Source organism: Podarcis filfolensis (genome assembly GCF_964270895.1).
Source record: "Podarcis filfolensis genome assembly, chromosome: 8".
In the NCBI taxonomy this organism is placed as follows: domain Eukaryota; kingdom Metazoa; phylum Chordata; class Lepidosauria; order Squamata; family Lacertidae; genus Podarcis; species Podarcis filfolensis.
Genome location: NC_139611.1, coordinates 38997907 through 39024630, shown reverse-complemented (window position 1 = coordinate 39024630; position 26724 = coordinate 38997907). Strand labels below are relative to the sequence as shown.

At 43.6% G+C, this 26724-nt stretch overlaps 1 protein-coding gene across 1 annotated transcript in view; it reads left to right on the top strand.

Annotated features, from left to right (window-relative positions):
- Positions 1-2383, top strand: part of FOXL1 (forkhead box L1) — a 30365-nt gene extending 27982 nt beyond the window's left edge. The window contains exon 2 of the mRNA XM_083629801.1: positions 182-2383. Coding sequence (XP_083485927.1) covers positions 338-1513 — 1176 coding nt within the window. The 5' untranslated portion in view covers positions 182-337 and the 3' untranslated portion in view covers positions 1514-2383. The remainder of the gene's footprint in view (positions 1-181) is intronic.
- The last annotated feature ends 24341 nt before the right edge of the window (positions 2384-26724 follow it).

Here is a 26724-nt window from a genome sequence, read left to right as displayed (position 1 = left end):
AATGTGGGTGGGCCGAGGGCGCACAAACGGCTGTTTATCGGAGACAATTTATTTTCCAGCGCTAAGTCAACATATAATCGCAAACTTACAACAATTATTTCACATTTCCTCCCGCCCCCCCTTCTTCTTCTCCTTCTCCTTTCTCTCTCTCCCCCATCCACCCCCCTTGGGGGAAAAAAAGCGCTATGAAGCAGCGACAGGAGGGGAAGAGCCCAAAGCGAGGCGAGCAGGGACGGGCGCCACCACGATCCTCGCAGCGCAGGCAGATCTGGGGGAGTCCTAGAGGGAGCCCCACTTTCCCTTAGCCCTGGCAAGCCCGAGTCACTTCGGATCTGCCATGAGCCAGCTGTACAGAGGCTCCCTCCCCGCAGCCCTGGGCAGCTCCCCCATGGTATACCTGTACGGGACAGAGCGGGGAGGGCTCCCCGGGGCTCTGGGCTTCGCCTCGGCGGGGGTGCTGTCGCGGCAGGAGCCTCCGCAGAAGCCTCCGTACAGCTACATCGCGCTGATCGCCATGGCGATCAAGGAAGCGCCCGAGCAGAAGGTGACGCTCAACGGGATCTACCAGTTCATCATGGAGAGATTCCCGTTCTACCACGACAACAAGCAGGGCTGGCAGAACTCCATCCGGCACAACCTCTCGCTCAACGACTGCTTCGTCAAGGTCCCCCGGGAGAAGGGGCGGCCGGGCAAAGGGAGCTACTGGACGCTGGACCCCCGGTGCCTCGACATGTTCGAGCACGGGAACTACCGGCGGAGGAAGAGGAAGCCCAAAGCAGCGGGGAGCGCCGTCGGTGGAGAGGATGCCGAGGGGATGGAGAGGGACGGGGAAGCCTCTTCTGGTGGTGGTGCAGAGGCGCCTGAGGAGCAAGGCAAGAGGCCTCGGGAGAGCCACCGCCATTACCATCACCACCACCACCACCTCCTCACCACTAACTCCGCCGTCGAGGAAGACTTGGCGCCAACTTTGGGCAAGGATGAAGACTCCAGGGTCAGGCTGGACCTCGCGAAGGGAGGAGAGAAAGGAGGAGGGAACGGCCCTGGATCAGGCCCAAGCGGACTCCGCCATCACCTCCAGGTGACCCCGTCCGGATGCGCGACTATTAGGAGCCACTCGGCGCGCCCCGAGTCTTCCCTGAAGGATCACGCGCTCGTCCAGGGAGAGGGCGCCTTGGAGCATGCTGGGGCGAGGCTCCCCCAGGAACCGGCACCTTCAGGGGCACCCGCAGCCAACCCGGCGGACCCCGACGCCCCGAGGAGTTCCGCTAAGCCTCAGAGCTTCAGCATAGACAGCATCCTCTCCAAGAAAGCCCTCCACAGGCCGGCCAAAGGCATCTCCAAACTGGACGGCCTCGCCGGCGATTGCCTCCTCGCGGGCGCCGAGACGCGCACGGCTTTCAACGCTTCGCTGGTGCTAGATTCCCAGATTCAAGGGAGATTTTACCAGCTGGGAATCCCTTTCCTGTCTTACGTGCCTCTCCGCTTCCCTGAGACGGTGTTTCACTTCCAGTAAACCCGCCCTCGACGGCCGCTCGCTTCTGAGTCGGTTCCGAAGACGCTGCAAACCAAGGAGACGTCGGACAGGTGGGTGGCTCGGTATGCCTGCCGAGGGAGACTGGGATGGGATTCTCACATGCAGTGTCTAACCCGGGTCAGCCCTCTCAAGTCTTCCTCCCCACCCTCCAAAAAACAGCGGAAATCGTCTGTCTTGATCTCTGGAATGTAAACGCCTGTTACGGTACTCCTTTACTTCGAAGTCAGCTCAGCTGATTCTTTTCACTTCGAGTCATTTTCACTTTCGAGCTCGAATACGATCTTCGGGAAGCGCCGCGGCTTGCTTAACTGCTTTGCGGATCGCGCCTCCAAAGGGACTTGGGGAGTCCCCCACCCACCCACTTGCTTGATAATGTATGAACCCTCGAGCATCGCAATAACTTGCTAGGTGGTACGACCCGGTGCCCACTTTCCTGGGGAAACTTTCCTTTCGATTAAAGCGCGCCTAGGATTGCGTTGCGAGGCTGAGACCTTAAGCAAACTGGGCTCGGCAGTCCATCTCACGAAAACCCCGCGTGGGATTTACTTCTGAGTAAACAGAACATACAAAGCACGTTCTGGGCAGCGGGATTTCAGTTTTCTCTGCGTCTCTTTCCCTCCCCGGTTCTGTGCCTCTCTCATTCTTTTATTCCAGTCGTTTTTGCATGTCTGATTTGATAGCCTCTGGCCTCCGAAGAAATTGCACCTAATCGTTTCGTTCAAAGTGACCGTCGATGTTTTCTGAAATAGGAAGGAAAGTGCCGTAGAATTCTGAATGAATACGAATACAGCTGTTTTCTAAACAATAATAACAATAACAATAATAATCCATGCTGAATTGACTTTCCCCCCTACACACACACACACACACACACACGCACACACACGCACACACAGGCGCGCAGCTCTAGGTGGGGGTCATTTCAGACGGTTTGCTTTTCAATAGCGTGTCTCTGTTTAGACAGAAAACATCGCACATGGTGCTTTTTGGGGGGCGGGGGGAGAGCTGTCTGCATCTCAAACTGGACCTCGTTAGAGTCACTAACAAAACAACTGACCACTCTAAAGAACCCCCACCTGAAGCCCTGCTTAAAGGAAAGCTAGGGAAACCCTCCAGAAATATGAATAAACACTTTCTCCTAGCTTTTAATAATAATATTTTTTTTAAAAAAATTCTAAAGTTACATCATAGACAATCTTTTATTCTTGCTATAAATAAACAAGGCTCTCTTTTGTATATTAGTCATAAAATATGATTTTTTTGTCATAAAAAGCCTATTTTTTTGAATTTTCATTATGAAACAAAAACCTATATTCAATAAAATATTTTGTCAAAACAAGGCTTAATTATTCATTTTGTCGTTTTTGACCATTACTTCCTATGCAGGCTCCTATGCAGGGTGGGATGTGTGTGTATTTGATCACGACAACATGCTCAGGAGGCCAAGAACCTATGCATGTCAGCTGACAAGTAAATGTATCACATTGTCTTCAGTAGGATTCATTCCCAAATAAATGTGCAGAGGCTTTGGGGAGGATCATAGCTCAGTGGCAGAGCATCTGCTTTGCATGCAGAAGGTTCCAGGTTCAATCCCTGGCATCTCCAGGTAAGACTGGCAAAGACTCCTGCCTGAAACTTTGAGAGCTTCTGCCAGTCAGTGTAGACAATACTGAGCTAGGCTGCCCAATGCTACCCAAGTGGGGAATCCTGCCCACCACAAACAACAGGTTTTATGTGCCCTCAAATTTAGTTTAGCTGTTGACCTTTTTTGGGGGGGACTCAGAATTGTTGAGCTTTTTTTGGGGGGGGGATTGCTCACCTGTAACAGAGCGACGGCCAATTTTCACTGCCGCCAATTGAGAGGGACTGGTATGCACAGTGGTGTAGCGTGGGTTGTCAGCACCCGGGGCAAGGCAAGTAATTTGCGCCCCCAACCCGTGGATTTGCGCCCCCTAACCCATGGATTTGCCCTAACCCCAGATGTTGCGCCCGGTGCGGCCGGCCCCCCCTGCACCCCCCACGCTACGCCACTGGGTATGCAGTAAGAATACATTTGATGCCCCCCAGAATTTGATGCCCGGGTGCACCACACCCCTTGCACCCCCAGGTAAAGACAGCTCTGAGGAAAACTCATCTTTATTCATTACAAGGTAAAAGTAAATTCAAGAAATTATAGTAAAACACAATAGCACCATCTTATGCATGTTTACTCAAGAGTAAGCCACATGAAGTTCAATGGGCTTAGTCACAGCAAGTAAATGTGTACAAGGTTAGAAGCTTCATATCAAAAACAGATTCAAGAGTTGGCCTGGAAGTCTGGCTTTGCTTCACAGGCAGAAGCTATTGGGCTCAGTCCCTGACACCTCTAGGCAAGACTGTCTGAAACGCTTGAAAGCTACAGGCTGTCATTGTTGACAATGCTGAAGTCAATGGGCCAATTGGTCTGACTCAGTGTCCGGTGGCTTCCTGTGTTCCTCTCTCATGCCCTTCTGGAGCCTATAAATGGCAGCCTTGCTGGAGAAGAACCTTCCTGAAGGAAAACCAAAGTTAGATGAACCTGCAGCCCTTGCACGGCTATAAGCTCCATTGTCCCTGACCAGCTGGGGCTGATGGCAGTTATTGAACCCCAACAATCATTTGGGAGGGCCACAGGTCCCCCATCCACTTCACAGTGTAACTGATGCACTCCACCTCTGGTTTTCTAAAGAAAAGAGTTCTGTTGGGCAGTGGCGTAGCGTGGGTTGTCAGCACCCGGGGCAAGGCAAGTAATTTGCGCCCCCTAACCCGTGGATTTGCGCCCCCTGACCCGTGGATTTGCGCCCCCTAACCCATGGATTTGCCCTAACCCCAGATGTTGCGCCCGGTGCGACCCGCCCCCCCTGCACCCCCCACGCTACGCCACTGCTGTTGGGCAATCACACATCTCCCCAACAAACCAAGCTTAAAATAGAATAATTGCTGGGGAAATGCAATTCTCCTTCTTTTCTCCACAAAATAGCTATTGGAAGTTGGAGTCATGCCCACAATGTGCATGGATGTAGAATAATAGGCTATATTAATGAAATCATTTGTGATTGATAATTGTATATTGATGTTTATTAATGGCATTAACAAATGTTTATACAGTGGTTCCTCTGGTTACGAACCTAATTCATTCTGGAGGTCTGTTCTTAACCTGAAACTGTTCTTAACTTGAAGTAGTACTTTAGCTAATGGGGCTTCCTGCTGCTGCCACACCGCCGGCGCTTGATTTCTGTTCCCATCCTGAGGTAAAGTTCTTAACCTGAGATACTATTTATGGGTTAGTGGAGTCTGTAACCCGAAGTGTTTGTAACCTGAGGTGTTTGTAACCCGAGGTACCACTGTAGTTATATTAATATTTACTGTTGATGTTTGTAATCTGCCAGCAGTATATACACATGGGGTTTTATTGCTCTCTCTCTCTCTCTGTGTGTATCTTGGATGGCTTTAAAAACAACTGGAGAAATTCGCAGATGAAGATGATGACAATATCAGTCATCTGACCACTGTCCTCAGCCATTTGAAGGGAAAAAAAATCTCCTACACCTTTTGAGGATGCTGTCCAGACGAGGGTGACCAATATGGCGGCAGGCCAGGACACCAAGCCCTCGGAGGAGGGGTTGAAGGAGAAGGGCAGATTTAGAGTAAAGAAGAGGCACTAGACTAGCCATCATCAAACAGCTGAAGTGCTTCCACATAGATGGTGAAACAAATTTCTATTGCTTCTGAAAGTAGGTCCTGAAGCAACAGGCAAAAATATAAAAATAATAATGTCTAAAGGTTACATGAAATATCCTACTCCTCAGAGGATGGTGGATTCTCTTGAGGTTTCTTAACAGAGGCTGGCTGGCTACCTATCAGGTTCTTTGCAGGAGTGAAGAATTCATAAGAACCTCCTTGTTGGTGTTTCTTCTACACACCATGTTAGTCAAAACCCACAAGTTTCTTGCTGTTGTCAAATGGTCCTCACCAACTCAGGGAAGGACTAACAACACTCCTGGAGATGATCTCAGTGTTTCAGCTGGAATATACAGTATTTTCGATATCCCTGGCTAAACAAAACACACACATACACACTCAGCTTTGCCCACATGGAAGGAACCTTAGTATTCCAGAGGCAAGATGGAATGGGGTGCCCATTTTCTCCCCAGGCCTGTTTCACTATTCAAGGAGGAAAGAAAGTCCTTATTACAAAGTTCAGGCTTGCACCCCTCTCCTCCTGACACACCACTGCAACATCCTGGTTCTTCATAACCACACCACTTCACCCTCCAGCTGCCAAGTTCCTGTAAATTCCTACCCAAATGGGAAATGCTTGGTTTTGTGTGCAGGGTCAGAGCCGCACACACAAAAATAAATCTCTCCCACCCCATTTCGATATCCCTGGCTAAACAAAACACACACATACACACTCAGCTTTGCCCACAACTTGGCTTTTAGCCTTTTTTTCTGTTGGCTCTTGAGAACTCCTGATCCACCACAGTTCCATGGCTCACAGCCCAGACCCTAAACTTTAGGACTGTCCTAATGCATCTCCTCAAAATGTTGGAGAAACCCAACATCATGGATTTATTAACCTCTCCTTGATCCAACGTTGGCGACTTTTGGCTCAGAGGGGAGAGACTGTCAGCCAAACACACACACAGCTCTTCCAAGTAAGGAGTCTTCCTTCCTTCCGCAAATTTTCCTGGCTAGAGTGTTGCTGCAGGGACTGACAGAGCTTATCTGCACATGCAGGGAAAACACATGGTCCCTGTTGGACCTGTACCACTTCAGAATGCAGGACTGCCTGTTTTAATAAAGCCCCACCTTAAAACAACAACCCTCCTTGCATGTGGAAAACTTGCTTGCTATAAAAGTGGGTTCTAGCCTAACACTCTCTCTTATACACTACAGTACTAACTGCAAGGTTTTCATTCACCTTCAAATGTTTTTTTTTTAATAATTTGAACTTGACACCCCTACTTGCATTCTGAAGTGGTGTGGTCCCAGGAGAGCTGTAGCATGTTATTCTTTTCAACATGTTAACTAACAATGGTTTGAACAAACCACAGTTTTAGGACATAACAGGAAACTGCTGTTTGTTCCAAACCACAACCATAAGCTTGTGCAGGAAGGCTGGGAATAATATGGAGGAAAGGATCTGTAAAAAAAGGAAGGGGGTGGGGGAAATGGAAAGGAAATGAAAAATCCAGAAGCCTGAGTCTTGCCACATAAACCATGGGGTTCCTAACCTTATTGGGCCCTTGGTCGAAAAATGGGGAAACCATTGTGAGCACCACACACATGTTGCATATTAGCTCCCATAGCAACTTATTCTATTGGCTATAAGCTTTCCAGTTTTCTATTGGCTTTTAAGCCTAATTCCAGCATAGGAAAATAGGAAACTGCCTTATACTGACTGAGACCATTGGCCCATCCAACTCAGTATTTTATAGACTATTGTCAACATACTGGGGATGATGGTGACCAGGGGAGCTGTGCTCCTGCTCAGCGTGCTATTTGGGTGCTCACTGGTGATGGGTGTGGGATATATCATTCACTGAAGCAGTCAAATACAACATTTTCTGTTTCCTAGAGTGGACACACAGGGGAATGTTGCTCCAGACAGGGAGGACTTCCTGTCATACGTGCTCTGGAGCATCTGTGTGTGACCAGGTAGAGGGACGTGACCCTAGCTTCCCTACAGTCTTTAAAAACTGAATTTGGACTGGTCATCCCTTTGAACAGAGGGTGTCTTCTAATAGAGGATTGCTCTCTGTAAAGTAGGAGATATACCCACCCTTGACCTGGGGCAGCATCATCCAAAGATGCTTTGGTACTTGAGGTAGAAAATCCAAACAGCGTTCCTTTCTCATACGATAGTCTGCATTTGATCCCCTCCCCTTCAAAAATACACAAGTGGTACACACACATCCACATGTCAGAGTGACTATGATGAAGCAGCTTATTGTTTTATAGCATACCCTGTCTTTATCACCCCAATACACTCAAAATTCATTTTCAAAATCCTCCTCCTCCCTCCTCCTCCCTTTTCTTTTCCTGCTTCTTCTCCTTTATTTACAATGCACAAGGGAATATGTCTCTGCTCTAAAAAGCTTACAATCTAACATTTGATAACAGTGGCACAACAGAAAAGAAAAGAAAAGAGGAAAATGGAATTGGCTTAAGCAGGGGGAGACTTTGCTATGATTTCAGCCGCATTTGCATAGGACTGGGTATATTATGGGATGAGGATGAAATCACATATATGAGAACAGACAAACAGTTCTCAGACTCAGTTGTACTGTACAATTAAATAATTGCGTGTTGGTTAGCCTTTAACAGGTCTCCACATTTGCTGCTTGAGATGCCTTCACGGAGTCAGCCAATCAGATTCAACGTCTCCACTCTCAGGATTTTAAACAGAAGTAAATTGGTCAGATTTCAAGCCTAAGTCGTGCCCACACACCATGTTCAGCAATGCAGTACAATGGAATGCAGTGCAATGCAATGGGCATATCTCCATACCACAGCAACTTGTGTTGCAGTGCTCCTGCAGCTATAACTAACACACACTGTCTCTCATCCTCTCTTGCCCTGTACCACCCTCAGTCAGAACCAGCTCCCACAAATGTGTTTGCCACATACCCCCACTTTGCAGGTGAGTTGAAATATTGTATTTCTGGGAATTTCTGAATGGTTGAATTTTATTAAACAAAATTCCATTGGCAGATTTATGGCTTAACATTGCCCCAGATATGATGTTTTTGCTATGTTCACATTCACAGAGATCTAGTTTTCACCCATAGTAGATCGGGCAGTAAAGCTCTGTGGAGCTCTGCCCCTTCAGACTATAGGTGAGGACCTACACAGTGGAATGATTCCCCATAACAACCGCCTCCCCCATAAACTCCTAGCTTCACATAAAAAACTAGCATCTCAGGGATAAGGCTAGGCTAGAACCCCTTTTGCCTGACATACTAGTTTTCTATATGCAGGGTGCTGTTTGTTTGTTGCTGTTTTGGAGGGCAAGGGCATAGAGGAACATTCCACCAGCTGAGGGTCCATCTTTATTCTAAAGTGGTACAGTTAACAGACAGGCTGGCCACCTTGTTTCCTTGGTGTTATTTTGTACCAGGCACCAGATTTTTTGACTCCTTCCTTCCTTTTCTCAAACTTTAAAGAAAAATTTGCTTATACTGTAGATGGTGGAAGGGAGAAGTTCAAACCAGTTCACGTTTAAAGGCACACCTACCTAATTGTTTTCAAAATAATGCATGAACTGAAAAGCAGCCAAACTTCAAAATTTGCACATCTCCACATTTTGCAATGAAGCTCTCTAGAGAAATAATGAGTACAAATATGCATAGATTTTGGTCAAGTGTGTATAAAAAGGCACATGCTCGTGACCAGAATATTAGAATAACATTAAAATGCATTATATTAGGGGAAATTGTTTTGCAAAGAAGGTTACAGCTGGCCAAATCATATACATAAATGTGTATATTAGAATAAATTCCCTGGTGAATTTTCATGTGGACTTTTTAACAACAACAACATGTGGAAATGTGCAGAAAAATGAAAACCTGACAGAAATTGGATTGACAGGACTGGAAAAATGAGAAATCAAAACTGACAAGATTTCAGTTGGAAAGCTATCCTTCCTTACAGGACACCTTTCCCTCTGAAAGTTAGCACCTTCAAACAGGTGTCATTATCAGCGTGTGCCTCCCCAGTCCTTTGAGGATCTAGAAAGTCACACAACAGTTATTTAACTCCAGCAAGAAAAAAAAATCAGAACACAAAAGCTATCCTTTCCCTTCTATGAAATGGCAAAATTCTGCGACACATATTTTGTTGAACAACCAGAGGCAAGCTTGGCACACTCCTTTTAAGCTTGTGGCAAGTGCCAGGCTATCTGTGGCTGCTAGCCATGATGACTATGTTCCCCCTCTAGGTTGAAGTCTGTCTTCCTCTGAATACTAGTTGCAGGGAATCACAAGTGGGGAGAGTGAGTGCTGTTGCACTCAGGGTCTGCTTGTGGGCTTCCCAGTGGGGCATTTGACTGAATACTATAAGAACAAGATGCCAGACTAGGTGGCCTCTTAGTGATGAGATGATGCTTTTTCAGTGGAAAGGGTAGACTTTCCTTTTTCCTTCTGAGGTTGCATTTTCTACCCGCCCACATCAGTCTCTGGGTTTTTATCATGAAATACTTCACCAGACTACCAGATCTATGCAAGTACCAAAAGGCAAACCATAATTCCAACCCCCAATACCCTCCGCCCACAGAAAGTACTTGATGTTACACAGGCAGTCCTTGTGATTTCAGCCTAAGGAGCAAGAAGAGAGAGCCACTGAGTAAGAAATGTTGCAGATGGGAAAAGGCCCATTAAGGTCTGTTATTCATCTGTCTGGCCATAGCCTGAATTGTTCCCTGTAGGATTCTTTTAATGCTTCATCCAGACATATCATTAAGTGCTTTATAACGGGCCAGATCCTTCAAACAGTGACCTCTCATGGTCTCCAGTGCAAGTTCAGTAGGAGGAAAAAGAGCTTTTGGAATTAGGCTCACGAGCTAGTAAAAAATAGCGAACATGAGTCAGGAGACCAAATAGAGTTCATTGAATATATATTCAAACAGGAAGCAATAGCCTGAGCATGGAAGTGTCGGGGATATTTCCAAGGTTGGTTTGCGGACTTCACAGACCATGAAGTTGGTTCTGCAGCTCTTCTATAGGGACTAACACCCAAAATGAATGCAGAAGCTGCAGTGTTCAAAGAGGTCCACATCCAATGATTCCTTGTTATAGGAGATGTGATGTGTCCGCAACATTAGGGCTGGGCCCCATTTTAATATCTAGCACAGGATTCCAGTGCCTGATCCAAGCCTGCACAATCTTTGATCTACCAAGTGCAGCTCAACAACTAGTCAGTGGTGGCTGACAAGAGTCTTTATAAACCTGCTGTTTCTGCTGCCTTCTTGCAACTGCAAAATGGGTGTTTTAAGTATCTAGTAGACACACTACATCACTGGATGGATATAGAATCACAGGAGTTTAGAACTGGAAGAGAGCTTGGAGGTCAACTCCCACTCAGCACAGGGTTCAAGTACAGTAGCTGTGGTGAACTTCGGCCCTCTGCATGTCAGCTCCAGCAAGAATGGCCAATGGCTAAGGATGATGGGAGTTGTAGTTCAGTAACATCTGCAGAGCCTGAACTACAGACTTCCTGATAGATGGCTAGCCACTTGTTGATCTTGTTGAGCCACTCCTCAACTCTCAACAGAAATGACCTCACAGGATTTGTCATGAGGACAAAATGGGGAGGGGGGAGCTATGCATGCCAACCTTCAACTTCTTGGAAGGAAGGTAGGATAAAAAGGCAATAAATACCAAAGGTCTAAACTGCTCTGGGAAATGTAGCTCTGGGAGAGGAATAGTGGGTCTCCTCTCAGTGTCCTTAACAAACTACAGTTCCCAAGACTCTTTGGGGGAAACAACAGTGCTTTAAATGTACGGTGTGAATGTGGCCAATGACATGTTGCAGAATACACTCACAAAAAGACACATGGAGGGGCCCTCCATCTGCTGACCAGGTGCTAAGTGTTATGGGGAGACTTTAATGCCCATCTCCTTTCTTAGTGTTCCTTATGTTTCCATTGGGTTTGGACCAGCTAGCTCTTCAAATAGAGAACGTTCCTCTGTAAAGCTGGACACACGGCCACAAGTCACCATGGGAAGGTGAAGACAGATAACTGGATAGGGAAAGAAGCCCAGTTCAATGGGTTATGATCTTTAGGTTTGTGTGTGTGTAGCAGAGACTAAACCATTAAGTTTAAGGAGGTACCACCCCACCAATCTCAACCAGTCTACATCTGCCTGCCATCTTCCAACACTGGCTGTCAGCTTCCTTCTCCTTTAAGCTTCTCCCCTATGAAGAAGTTTTTCTCCCTTTCTCATAACACTAGAACTCAGGGACATCCAATGAAGCTGCATATTGGAAAGTTAAGGACTCATTATTACTTATTCATTCAGCACAGAGTTAAACTATGGAACTCACTTCCATAGGAGGCAGTGATGACCACCAAGTTGGATGGCTTTAAAAGAGGATTAGACAAATCCATGGAGGAAAAGGCTATTGAGAGATACTAGCCATGCTGGAGGCAGTAATGCTTCTGAATACCAGTGGCTCAAAACCACAGGAGGGGAGAGTGCTCTTGTGCTGTGTTCCAGCTTATGGGTTTGCCACAGGCATGTGGTTGGCTGTGAGAACAGGATGCTGGACTAGATGGGCCATTGGCCTGATCCATCAGGCTCATCTTATGTTCTTCCTATTGTCCTTGTAGAATTCAGAAGGGAGGAAGATGAGGAATAAAGTAGAATTAGTAGGCTCTGCCTGTCATTGGCTCTGGCTCCACCTACTGTTGGCCTCCCTGCCTTCTGCCCTACCAAACCCAATGGCCACCAACCACCACTGAGCGCGCACAGAAACTGCCTACAAACATTAAGGCTTAGAACCTTGTTCTTGGTGTTTCAAAGAGAGAAATAAAATAAAGCCAAGATCCTTCGAGCTTCACAGCAGGTTCTGATTTGGGGGTTCTTTCCCACACTCCACAGTCAGATTGAAATCATACAGGTTTTTAGACACACACCCCTCCGCTCCATCAGATTACAAGCAATTTAGACAAGAGCTCAGAGAAGAATGAAACATTGTGAATAACATCCATGCAAACGCAATTGCCTTTTAATCCAGCTTCAGTGCCCATTCAGCAAAGCATAAAGAATGTTTGTTTAAAAGATCATTGCTAAATTTAGCATGAGCTCACTCAGCCTAAATCTGAGCGACATTTTTAGAGAGCACATTGCAAATCAGGAATGCATGGAGAAATAAATAAACTTTCCCACATTTCTGGAAACCAGGTCAAAGAAGAAGAAAAAATGCCTGCCGTTTCTTGCACAAGAGAGCTGCTTTTTTTTTTTTTTTTTTTTTTTTTGGTACACCGGAAAACACACGGCAAACACAGAGCATGTTTCCTATTTCAGGCTAAATGGAACATGTGTCAGTTCCAGAACTGGAGGATGCCACGATTAACCTTGTAACATGTTGCTATGAGCTCAGGGCTGGTTACAGGTTTAAGGGACAAACTGCCCTCCTGCGTGGGGCCTCTCCTCCATCACTAGGGGCCTGGAGGGCTTTTGTAACGGTGATAGAGAACTGTGGGCAGCTTATCGGGATCATTTTGATCCTCCATGATGCACCAGGGAAACACTTCATCCGATTGCATGACAGAAAATTAAAATTGCATCTGTTCAGTTGGAGCACCAAGCAAGGAAAAACAAACAAATGGGGCCCCAGGACAAGCATCAGAAGTGGCCCTACTGGATCACCAGGGATGCCTGGTGCTGATCTCAGGCCTGCATGATATACCTGTACACAAGGGATGGGAAACATTTTCCAGCCCTCCCTTGCAGGCAGCCCTTTGGGGAGCCACGTACCAGCAGTAGGCGGAGCCAGAGGGAAAACTGAGTGGAGCAATAACTATAGGGTGGAATTCAGCATTTCACTAAGTGAAAGAATTTCTGCCACAATAATTCAACATTGCACTAAGTGAAAGAAGTTCTTGCACTAAGTGAAAGAATTTCTGCCATGATAAACAAGTCCTCACCCTGTATCACAGCTCATTTTACTTCTAAGAATCAGGGAGCTTGAAACAAGGCCTCTCATCCTTCCCTGAAGGGGCAAGAGAATGTATGGGTTCAGCCCTGGAAAAGTTCCCTCTGAGCATGTGCTAAGTGCGTCATACCACCAAATAACTACATTCCATATTTTCAATGACATCGAGATCAGATTCTAGTGGTGGCTAAGTCTCTGGCTCAGATTGAGCCCCACTCTAGGAAATCTTCACACTTGCAAGCATAATTTTTGCCTCAATGAGAAGATGTGCCTTGCATTTTTAAAAATATGGATGCTGAGATTTTTCAAGGCACCAAATTCTGACATAAAATTCTGGATGTTCTGCCTGCTACTGGGTGAATACAGGTGTCCACATGTGTGGAATGTGGTCAGCTGGTTTACATCCACCCCAAACCTGGAGAGAGGCTGACTTCCACCTGACTCTTTCTGTTATCCCAAGGCGTGAATTTTATCCACAACATTAAAGTCTTAGCAGCATAGCTTTGACAGCGTGCTTTGTTACTGCTTCCATCCCATCAGGGACGTGGGTAATCAGAGTTGTTGGCGATCCAGCATTCCAACTTTTACATCTGCAGAGATTAAGTTAAAAAGAGTATGAAGCCCACTGAAATATTCCACATCAGGAGGTCATAAATTTCAACCCACTCCCCCCATTTTAATCATGTCACTACGATTGCTTCAGAACACGAGGGGAGATCAGGCCGCTACTCTGGAGAGTTATTTATAGGAGATCATTCATCAATAAAAACTTCAAAAGGAAATCACTTAGCCTTCTGTGGGGTAGCCAAAGTAAACTAACATCGAGACGAGCTCATGAAGGAACAAAAGCTAGAAAGAGACCACAAGACGTTTTGTTAAGGAAAATCCTGATTTCCAGAAAGAAATGGGGGTGGTGGGATGGTGCTGGGGGTGGTGGGAGATCGTTGGCAATATGAATCGAGTTAAGCAACTCCATTCCTATTGGAGGGTTAAAGTAAACTGTTAAAACGTTTATATTTATACTGGCCTGGCCTCAAGTTGATTCAGCTTCCTCCTTGGGATTTCATGGATGCAATGGAGTTGGGGATCTAAGAGATACATTAAAAATTTCCCCATCTTTGGCACAGTCCTATGGGGTCTGTTGCTGCAGGCTGCTTTTAAATTGCAGTTCTGTATATGCTAATGTGTAGCTCAGTTGCAGAGCATCTGCCTTGCAACCAGAAGGCTGAATCCCTAGGATCTCCAGGTAGGTCTAAAATCCTGGAGAACACCTCTGCCAATCAGTGCAGGCAATACAGAGCTAGATGGACTGGCTCAGTATAAGGCAGCTTTCCCATGTTTCTAGATACAGCTATTTTCAGAGGTGAACCCTGTTCTTTGAGTCTGTCCATAGCTCAGTGGCAGAGCAGTAGAGCATCCACCTTACATGCAGAAGATCCCAGGTTCGATCCCCAGTGTCTCCAGGTAGGGCTGGGAGAGAGACCCCTGAAACCTTGGAGAGCTGCTACCAGACAGTGTAGAAAATACTGAGCTAGATGGGACCAATGATCTAACTAGATAAAAGGCATAAAGAAATGTTCCCCACAAAAATACTTAGGCTAGAATAAATCACATACGCTTAGCTTCCTATGTTCCTGTGCTGCTCTCTCTGCTGCCCAGCCCAGCTCACAGGGTAGCTGTGAATATAATGCTCAATTCCCTACCCACTCATCACCTGGTACACCACCCCAAGCTCCTTGGAGGAAGAGATTCACAAATAGAAGAAAACAACAGCATAATGTAACACTAAAATCAGGTCAATGAAAAATGAATGCAATTCAAATCAACTCTCCCACTAAAAGATAATGCAAAGCATTTTCCTCTCCCTACTGCACACCTGTATGGTAATTGGCTGTTTCATGAAATTTGGGCTGCAATCCTATGCACACTTCCACAGGGTTAAGCTCTCACTAAACTCAGTGGGACTCACTTTCCAAGTCTTTGAAGAAGATGACACTTCAATTCCAAAGCCATCATTTACCATTATGATGACTAGAAGCATATACACCAGGTTTCCATATCCTCTTCTGCAGTGATCCTGTGATTAGTGATTTGATGTCATTCTAGGTAATTTTTTTTTTTTTAAATGCTTGCACACATTTCTCATGTCTGCTATGCTTGGTCATTCTTGGAAAAAGCAGTTCCCAAAGGTGGGGAGAAAGGACATCAAAGCAAAAGGAATGTTGGAGGGAGAGGTACTGCAGAGAGATTCTTACTCTCTCGTAACAGAGTTAACCCAAGGCCATCACTCCAAGCACATTAAAACTTGGTTAGATTTACATTTGCCTTCATCCACCTTAAATATGGTAAATGTTCCCCACAAAAATACTTAGGCTAGAATAAATCACATACACTTAGCTTTCTGAATAAGTGAAGGTTTTACTCACAGAGTTTCAGGAGTTACAGCAAACACGTCTCTATCCATTGGCAGTAAAATAAGGAAGAAGAAGAAAAGGTTCCAAATGACTTAAAAAGAAATGTTTGTTTCATTACAAAAGAATCATGCAATCTTTGCATTAGTAAGGACATAGGCTGTAAAATCTTCTTTTTGGAAATTCAGCTCACTTGGTTTTTCTTCGGCTGGCAGCCATTCCACATGGCTCAAGAAAATTGAGGGGAGCAAAGGTTACTGGGAGCCTCTTAACCCTTTCATGCATACAAGTGTGAGTCAGTAATTGTATATTACAATAGGGAAAAGTTTGATGGGATGGTGGCTACTTGAAGTTGATGACATGGGTGATACTGTTAATTTTGGTTTCTCTTTTTCCCCAATCCATCCAGTTCTACACATTTCCACACCAATGTGTGATTATCACTTTTTTTTTAAGTCTTTATAAAAATTAACCAGCATTTTAGTGTAATTTTCTGCTAATGTATGTATGGTTGCCTAATATACATAGTCTTGCAAAGGAATCCTCCTTAATACAATTCATTTCGGTATGTCATTTTCACCAATAGAGGCATTTTTACAAATGCTTTAGCCTAGCACATGCATATTTGTATACATTATTCGATAGGAGAAGTGCATTGCAAAATTCAAAGAAATACAAATTTCAAAGGATGGCTGTGTTCCAGTTCACACACCATTTCAGAAAGTAAAAGTTAGGTAGCTTCATCTTTAAATGTGAAGTGATTCAAATGTGCCCCTGTCTCCCATCCCTATCAATAACACAGCAATTTGCAATTTTCAAAAGGAAAAAAGCATAAAGAAGTGATGACTGACACTTCACTGAGATCAAGGTAGATAAAAAACTGAAGAAAACCTGCCTGTTGTTGCTTTAGCAGGTAGTTGCTCTCTAGATTGTCTCTTCCTTCATACAAACAATTTCCTGGATATCAAGAGAAAGGTTTTGACTAACTTCCCCTTGATATACCAGATGGTTTTCTGTTGTCCCAAGAAGGCAGGATTCAATCTAATGGGCTTAAATTAAAGAAGGGTATATTTTAGCTAAACATTAGGAAACATTTCTTGATTGCAAAGAGCAACTCAATGGTGAAACCTAGAGCAGGAGTAGGGAAACTTGAGGGCCACATTCCCTTCTGGAGAGGGCCACATGCCCCTGGCGAGTGAGGCCAGAGGCAACACATGTCAGAGCAATGAATGTAGTACTCATTTTTTTAGGTAGGCTAGTTTCAACACATGCCCCTCTGGATCACTCAAGGACGCAGTCCATTAGGGCAAAAACACTCAAGGAGGTTGTGAAGCAGGGTTAGTAAGTGGTGTGGCCTGGGAAGAAGATCTGTGGCCTAGAGGGAGTTCTGAGGGTCAGACAGAGAATGAAGGACCACACTGAGCTCCTGGACCTGAGGTTCTCCTTTATCCCAGTGGGTAGGTTTTGCCTCACTGCAAGTTTTCAAGCAGAAGCTGGGCAGACATCTATTGGAGATGATCTAGCTTGGAACTCTCTGCATTGAACAAGGCATGGATTAGACGATCTCTATGGCACAATACAAGTCGATGATTCTATGAAATGTGGTATAGCCCTAACATAGGTTTCCAGCTGCAAGGACTGGTACCATCCAAGTCACTCGCTGTTTTCAGCCAGTTTTTGTCTAACCAACCAAAAATACTGGTCACATTCTTGACCTTTTGAAATGTGAAAAGGAAAAGAAAAGAAAAAAAAGACAGGGTCTTTTTACTATAAGCTCTGGTTAAGATGAAATTTTCATAATGGACCTGCTGTTTTCTGCCGGCGATCAAACCACAAGCTAAACATTCTCCGGGCAAAGCTGAAAAAATACAGGAGGTCACTTGAAGGTTTGAGGCCCAAAAGTATGGAAACGTATACCAAAAATGCTGGACCTCTGTTTGGCTCGAGGACCATGTTCTTAACTGATTTGCTAAAGTAGACCGATCTTTTTAACATTTACACTGGCAGAAATCCAGCACTGTACTCAAATATGGGTTTGCAAAAATGTGCTTCTGTGCCTTCCACAGCTGTGGGACAGGCAGAAACTTCCCAGGCAAAGCTTCCTGCCTTGTGGAATCATAGCAGACCTGGAAGGGAACCCAAGTGCCATCTAGTCCAACCCCCTGCAATGCAGGAATCTCAATTAAAGAATACCTGACAGATGGCAATCCAACCTCTGCTTAAAAACCTCCAGTGAATGAATCCACCACCTCTCTAAGGAGTCTCTTCCACTGTTGAACAACTCTTACTGTCAGAAAGTTCTTCCAGATGTATAGTCGGAATCTCCTTACTTGTAACTTGAAGCTGTTGGTTCAGATCCTAGCCTCCGGAACCAAGCAAAAACAAACTTGCTCCATTTTCCACGTGACATCCCTTTAGGTCTTTGGAGATGGCTATCATATCTTCTCTCAGTCTCCTCTTGACCAGGCTAAACAGACCCAACTCACTCAACCTTCCTTCATATGGCTTGGTTTCCAGACCCTTGATCATCTTGCTCACCTTCCTTTGCACACCTTTCAGCTTGTCAATATCCTTCTTAAATTGTGGTGCCTAGAATTGGACACAGTATTCCAGGTGTGCTCTGACAAAGGCAGAATAGAGCAGCACTATTACTTCCCTTGATCGGGACACTAGGCTTCTGTTGAATAGCATTAGTTCTCATTGCTGCTTCATTACACTGTTGACTCATGTTGAGCTTGTCGTCTATTAAGACCCCTAGATCCTTTTCACATGTACTACTGCCAACCGAGCTGTTCCCCATCTTATATTTGTGAAGCTGGTTCTTCCCGCCTTGTCCTTATTGAAATTAATTTTATTTGTTTGGGCCCAGTTCTCCAATCCGTTAAGGTCATCTTGAATCTTGATTCTGTCTTCTGAGATATGGCTTCCCTTCCCAGTTTGGTGTCATCTGCAAATTTGATGAGCATCCCCTCAATACCTTCATTTGTTTATCAAGATGCTTAACAGCAATGGGCCCAGGACAGAACCCTGCAGCACCCCATTCATCACCTTTTTCCAGGATGATGAGGAACCACAAGTAAGCACTTTTTGGTTTCGGTCAGTCAACCAGCTACAAATTCACTACAAATTCCAAATAGGTTCCTCAAAGACAATGTAAGGCATACCATAAACATTATAGAATATTTGGAGTGTAAGAACGAAATACCTGCGGCACTAATTTTTATAGACGCAGAAAAGGCATTTGATAATGTCTCTTGGAAGTTCCTATTGAAGAGCATGGAAAGAGCAGGGTTAGAGGGCGAGTTTATGAACGGAATAAAGGCAATATACTCGAATCAAGATGCAAAATTGATCATAAATAACAACTTAACAAATTCCTTTAAAATTGAAAAAGGGACAAGACAGGGGTGCCCTCTATCCCCTCTCTTATTCATCATGGCACTAGAGATAATTCTAAATAAAATGAGAGCAGCATCTGAGATCCGAGGGATCAAAATAGGAATAAAGGAATTCAAATTAAAAGCATACGCGGATGACTTAATGTTATCTATGGAAAATCCGCAAAAAAGTGTTGGCAGGGCCTTGGAAATGCTAGAAGATTTCGGTAAACTATCAGGGTTCAAATTAAATAAATTAAAGACAAAAATGCTGATTAAAAATTTGGGAAAAAAAGAAAGTGAAAAATTGGAGGAACAGCACGGAATTAAGGTGGTAAAAAAAATAAAATATTTGGGTATCTGGTTAACCACAAAAAATATAAATTTAATTCAGGATAATTACCTTACAACATGGAAGGAGATTAAGAAAGAAATAGATATGTGGAATAGAGTGAAACTTTCGTGGAGGGGAAGAATGGCGGCGATAAAAATGAATCTACTCCCGAGAATGCTTTTTTTGTTTCAGAACATCCCAGTGATTAGAGGATCTAAAATATTCACAGATTGGCAAAGAACCCTGTCGAAATTCATATGGCAGGGCAAAAGGCCAAGAATTAGATTCAAAATCCTTACAGATCGAAAAGAAAGAGGGGGCTTCTCAGTACCTAACCTGAAGTTATATTTTGAGGCTGCCAGCCTTTGCTGGATCAAAGACTGGATTAATCTAGAAAATACCGACCTGTTGGACCTAGAGGGGTTCGACAACAGGTTCGGCTGGCATGCCTATTTATGGCAGAATAAAGAGAAAATACATAAAGGATTCTCAAATCATATTCTCAGAGGACCCCTACTCGAAGTGTGGGAAAGAAATAAAAAACTCCTGGAATGGAAGACGCCCTGGTGGTTATCACCAATGGATATTCTAATAATTAAAAAGGCAAATATGGAGGGAGAAAGGCTGACTTATGAGGACTTACTGATAGGATCAGAAAATGGTTGGAGGATGAGACCTTACGAGGAGTTGAAAGACAAATTAACGGGCTGGTTACAATTTCATCAAATAAATGCAGTATGGAGAGATGATAAAAAAGTAGGAATGAACGAAAAGAAATCTAAGTTTCAGATAGAGATTATTGAAGGTAAATCCAAATTACTATCCAAAATGTATAACATATTACTAGAGTGGGACACCAAAGATGAGGAAATAAAGGGGGTAATGACGAGATGGGCAATGGATCTGGGGTATAATATAGAGTATGACAAATGGCAGAAATTATGGACTAGTGGAATGAAATTTACAGCTTGTGTAACACTCAGGGAAAATTTAGAAAAGATGATGTACAGGTGGTACATTACCCCAGCAAAGTTGGGGAAAATGTACAAAACTGGGAATAAGAACTGCTGGAAGTGCAAGGTTAAAGAAGGTAATTTTTTCCACATGTGGTGGACTTGCGAAAAAATGAAGAAATATTGGGAATATATTTATAACGAGTTAAAAAAAATATTTAAATATACATTCCCTAAAAGACCGGAAGCATTCCTACTAGGGATAGTCGGGGATGAAGTTAAAAACGAAGACAAGACATTATTTCAGTATGCCACAGCTGCCGCCAGACTATTAATTGCCCAAAATTGGAAAAATCAAGATATCCCATCAATTAGAGAGTGGCAAACAAAATTATTTGAATTTGTTGAACTTGCAGAAATGACTCAAAAAATCAGAAACCAAAAAAATACAAAGTTCATTAATGACTGGAAAAAAATTTATGATATACATTGAAGGGAATTACAGAAGCCTAAAAACTATAACAGATTTGATATAAACCTTACGACGTGTAAACCATTAACAATTATTAGCTGCGGGGAAAATAAATTATGTATATTAAGAAGCCTGAAAGCGGGAGGGATGGAGGTCAACAGAGCGCAGAAGAATGATCTAAGTTCTTGAAACACAAAGAGATAATTGTGAGGATAAAGAAGTGTAACGGAAATAGATAATACTTATGTTATGTTTTGATATGTGTTTTGTATTTCTCTTTCGTTTTGTAATTGTGAAGTTATTTCTTTTTCTTTTTGATTACTTATACGAAACTCAATAAAAAGAAGTTAAAAAAAAACAAAACAAATTCACTTAACAATTACCTCATCCAGTGCACATGTTACCAGCTTTTCCTCAAGAATATCATGGGGGACTTTGTCAAAAGTCTCACTGAAATCAAGATACACTACATCCACAGCATTCCCCTAATCCACCAAGCTTGTAACTTTATCAAAAAGAAAGAAAGAAACGAGATTCATCTGGCATAGCTTGTTTTTGAGAAACTCATGCTGGGTCTTAGTAATCACAGCATCCTTTTCTAAGTGTTTTCTAAGTTAATTATTCGTTCTAGGACCTTCCCTGGTACCAACATCTAGCTGTGCAGTCCATAGTTAACTGGGTCTCCCCCTCCCCTTTTGAAGATGGGGACAAAATTTGCTCACCTCCAGCTCAGAGGGACCTCACCCATTCTCCAAGAATTCTCAAAAATTATAGACAGAGGCTCTGAGATTACACCCCACAAGCTCCTTTAGTATCCTTGAATGCAGCTCATCAGGCCCTATAGAGCTGAATTCATTTAAAACAGCTAGGTATTCCCTTACCAGGTTTTTTCCTATCTTGGGCTGCAGCTACCTCCTTGCACCGCTTATTCTGTTATCAATAGGTTGAGCACTGTTCTCCTTTTGGGTGCCTTAAAAACATATAGCAGCCTTACAAAAAAAAGGGGGGGAGGGAAAAAAGTGACAGTGTTTGTTGCCACTTCAATCTCTAGGACCAGGCACAAGATGAAAATGTCTGTTTCACAGCTGCAGCGAGACACTGTTTAAAATTGCAGAGGCAGAAATGGTCCTCTGTTAAACAGAAATTATGCATTTTTTTGGCCTACTTTCTCTAACCTTTGGAGACATGCCCAGCTTCTGACAGGCTCTGATGATGTCTCAGTGGAGGAAATCCTACACTGAAGGAAAGCATGTTGCCCTCTTCACTTAACTTTTCATTCATTTTATATTTTTCATTCTATGTTTATATACAATCCTCCATTTGGCAAACGTATGTTAGGCTGTGTCATCTGGAAAAAAAAGACCTGAACAATCCCATCCTCGTGCAACGGAAAGCTCAGGACATCTTAGCGGTTGTGGATGACAATTCCACAGACACTTTTCTACGGGTAAGTTTGCACTTTCAGGTTAATTGCTGAGGAGCAAAGAAGGAAGAATTCTGGCCCTACCATTAGACAGGGTCAGGTAGGGATGGGAGGTGCCAGTTTTGGTTTCTCTCAGTTTACATTTCTGCAGGCTTATATTCAGTTCTGCACATTTCCACAAATGCCCTGCTTTTGAGTTGCTGTAGCTCAAGAGTGCCCCTCTTCAGAGGGCAGTAATGCAGTAGCCCTGGGAAAGCATTGTAGAACCACCAATCAAGCAGAATGATGTGTGAACAGTCCAGTATGAATCCAGCATAAATCCACCACTAATGCAATTATTGTATCAGTGTATTGTACTGCAGGATGCACCCCCACAGGAAAGAAAGCACCAGTCTGGAGGGTCCCAAGATCTGCAGAAGCTTTGTCGTGGCTTCATGGTGAGTCTGTGCAGCAAATGAAACTGTTCCAAGTAGTCCAGTGGAAAGGCTGCTGAAGGATCAGTCCAGCCCCCACCAAACAGAGCTGCATCTCCAACTTAATCCTCACTGCCTTGTCAGCACCTCTAGAGTCAGGAGACAATCTGGCCCCAAAACAAACCTAAGCATCGTTTGGAATTGGGTAATTCCCTTCCCACACATGCATATCCAACAAAGCCTGCAGCCTTTTAACTGTGCATGGCAGGGGGAACAAACCACGAGGCAGAGCAAATTTGAATCATCCTTGTGACAGACGTCACTGGGCTCATCCTGTGGATGAGGAGTCATCACTTGGGTGTGCCTTTCTGAAGACAGGCATGGAGTTCTTGGGGCTTAGAAGCATTAGACAGCCAAACACCCTTCCCAGAACAAGGGCAGGCACCCAAAACAACTTTAAGACAGATGCTGCTCCATTACTCTGACAAGGGCAGTGGGTGTGGATGCCCATTTTCCCAGCTCAAAAAGAATGCCAAAGTGTTGTAGCAAAAGGAGTTGGCTTGCTCATCACTGTCAGCTTGTTTGCAAAGGAGGCTTAAGAGGCAGTTGATAAGCCTGGCTGCACGGAAAACAGCTGTCTTGTCTTTAAAGTAAAACCCAGCAGCACTTACACAGGGCTCAATTTCAAAACTCTGAAGTGTGAACATTCTTCCAGCGATCCTCACAACAGCCCTGTAAGGCAAGCTAGTCCTCAAAGATGCCTCCTTAACCTAGTGTCAAAATGAACTTTGTGACATATATTTATTTGTTAAAACACTTGATCCCCCCCCTCCCCGTGTTTTGACCATTTCATTGTCTGCTGTCTTTAAAGCCTGTGTCATTCTTTTAAATGATTTTTTTATACAGCATAAAAATTAAAAAGAAAATAAGCTGTATATATTAAACAAACAAACAAACAAACAAACAAACAAACAAACAAACAAACAAACAAACGGTGTTTGCCATTAGCTCACATGGCTTTAAAAGTGGGGTTGGATCATTTCATGGAGGATTAGGTCACTAGTCGCTTTGTGCCCCACCCTGGCCCTTTTGTCCATCCCTCTGCAACCAAGGGTCTGGCTGTGCATAAAGACTTTGGGAGCTTCTTCATGAACTATTTATTGATCCTTCATCCCAATTTGTTTGTGGGGAGGTTGGATGGCGTTGTGTCAATCCCATGTTATCCCACAGGGGTTTTTTTTGTTACCGTAAAAAGTCAGATAATTGTTCCATTGAGCTAAGCTCTGTTCCATCTAGGTAAGGTCTTTGATAAGTTATTGAGAAGAGCAGGAGGATCTGTGATTCTGGGCGCTCACAGACAACCTGTTTATGGAGCATTCATCCTGATTTTTCTGCAGGATGATGCTGAGTGAAACCAAGTGCTATTTCACACTTACTTTTCAGTGCATTTCCCCCCTCACAATACTTATTGCAAAAAGGCAAGGCTTTGGGGGAATTGGGTTTGTGGCACAAGATCTCCCAATTAACTATAACTGTGCATCCTGAAATTATAGTATAATATACTTTCAAAATGTTTTATAGTGTTTCATAGTGCGTATTTTTATGATTTGTAGCTTATTCATTCATATAAAAATATTCTATACCACCTTTCATAAAAAAAATCAAAGTGGTTTACAACAATAGGACATCAACTGATGCCCTGAATGAATTCTACGGTTTTTAAAGAAATGTTTCAAACTGCCTTGAAGGGGTTTATTTCCTGAGAGACAGGTAATCAAATATCAGAATACAAGCAAACTAATAAATAAATCTCAAATATTTCACAGGGTTCTTACGAAAATAAATATGGGTGAGTGCAGGGAGAGAGAAAAAGGGCAATATATGCCACCTAGATCCCCTTAAAAGAAACACAGGAAAGTTCTGTTGATAAATAAGTAAAGAAATATGCTAAGTGTCCCCCAGATGCTATATCTGAAGTAACTGAAGGTTTTGGACAGTCTTCAAAGGCTGTCCCACACAAATCCTGTTGCAGTAATCTAATCTGCATTTTATCACGCCATGGATGACTGTCTGTGGCCAGATCCATGAAGGACTGCAGCTGGCGCCCCAACCAATATCTTTTACATATTAGGAAAACCAAGATAACAAAATATGCCTTCTTATGGAAAATACTTTCTTCCCCACAACAAAGGAGAAACTGTAACTGGATTAATTTGCTGCAGTGATTTAGAAAGTCTTTTAGAAGGAACATGCATTTCTCCTAATCTGCGACAAATGCACCTGATCCTAACCCCAAAGTTGATTATCTTTATGTGTGCTGTCCACATTTCCAGTAATGCTTGCTTGTCTGATGTTAGGTCTGCTTGCCATAGAATGGGCGTGAGCTGTGTTGGACTAGCAAGCTCAAATCATTATAACAAGAAAATGTCACATAGGACATGCACAGAGCATCAGTAGCCCTGGGAAAAGTACAGTTCCCAGTGCTCCTGGGTCACTGCCATAGCAGCAGGAGCTGGAGGGGAAAATGGGGACACAGACCTCCCATCCTTTCTCATGCCACTGACAGGGGAACAGCCAGTTAAGCAAGTATAAGGGACAAGGTTTGTGGGTTGGTGGGAAGAGCTGGCTGAAGTACTTGCAGGATGCAATCTTCTCCTGGTATTTAACTGAGCATTATGAGTCAAAGAGGTTCATATCAGGGATAGCAACAGAACCCATGTCAATTTGATTTTGTCCCATTTTTGCAGTTTCAGATACTTGCAGAATGGTTTCTAGATGGGAGTTTGGGGGATGGAGTCTGGAAAGTGTTTCCCTTGTGGGAAAACAGAACAGCTAATGAAAGATGGGTTTTCAAGATGTAAGCAATTCAGTTCCCCCCTTTTATTTATATAAATTGTTCAGTAAATATCAAAAAGGAGAGGGACCATAAAATAAACTGTGGCTTCAAACTTGTGAGCTTTCATGAAAAGCCCAAGTCACAAATGAAGCTCCATCAAATCCACACACAGCCGAATCCCAAATGATGAAGAAACCATTTTGCAGTTGCAGGACATCTTAGGTCAATGTAACTGCTCCATTCAGTTCATTCCTAATTCATAATACGAGCCAAGTCTAACCCCTCCCAAATCATTAGCCACAGCACTGCATTGCTATTTTTTTTAATCTCTCTTTTATTATTTCTTTACTTGCATACCTCTTAGTGGCCAAGATGGCATCTAAATGGTTTACAGGCAAAAATCCAACAACAAACCAATGTGGACATGCATAATTATAATTAAAATACATCATAAACCAATTTTATCAAAACATTAGACACCCACAATTAAAATGTACAACAAAACAAGTCCATTGAAACAGAACAGTAATAAAAAGAAAGCACCCACCCACACCATACTTTTCTGTGTATAAGACTAGGGTTTTTTTATTAAAAAATAATGTTAAAAGGGGGGTAGTCTTATACACGGGGGAAATCTCCCCCCATTTTCGTAATTTTGAGTCCCCCAAAATAAGGGGAGTCTTATACACAGGGGTGTGTGTGTGTGTTATACACAGAAAAATATGGTGTGTGTGTGTAAGCATGAAGTTGAAGTCAGGAGATCAGAGGAATGCTTGTCTATAAACAGGTGTGTCTTCAAGAGCAGGCGGAATGCCAATACTGATGGGACCTCTCATATTTCAGCAGGGAGAGCATCCCACAACACTGGTGCCACCAATGAAAAAGTCCAACTCTGCATTACCACAAACCAATGATAATCAGGCCATGGCAAGTGACTTGATTCCATTTGTTGATCTTACCAGGCAATGGAGGGGAAGGCAAGTCTTTTGGGTAACTTGACCCAGAGTTGTTTAGGGCTTCATATGCATGGTTGCTAGGCACCAACTTCTTACCAAGCTCCACCTATTCACTGTTATGATCTCACAGTATACAAAGTGGGCAGTGCCTTCTACTCAACAATGAATGAAGGGGGACTTGATGTAGTACTTACTATTCATGGTGGCATGATTAAAAGGAAAAAAATATATATGAAAAAAATCTCTCTAGCATTCAAGTTACAGCCAGTATAGGCAATTATGAATATTTCCTGAAGAATGTTACGTGACCCCTTATTAGCGCTTGGATGTCTAGCA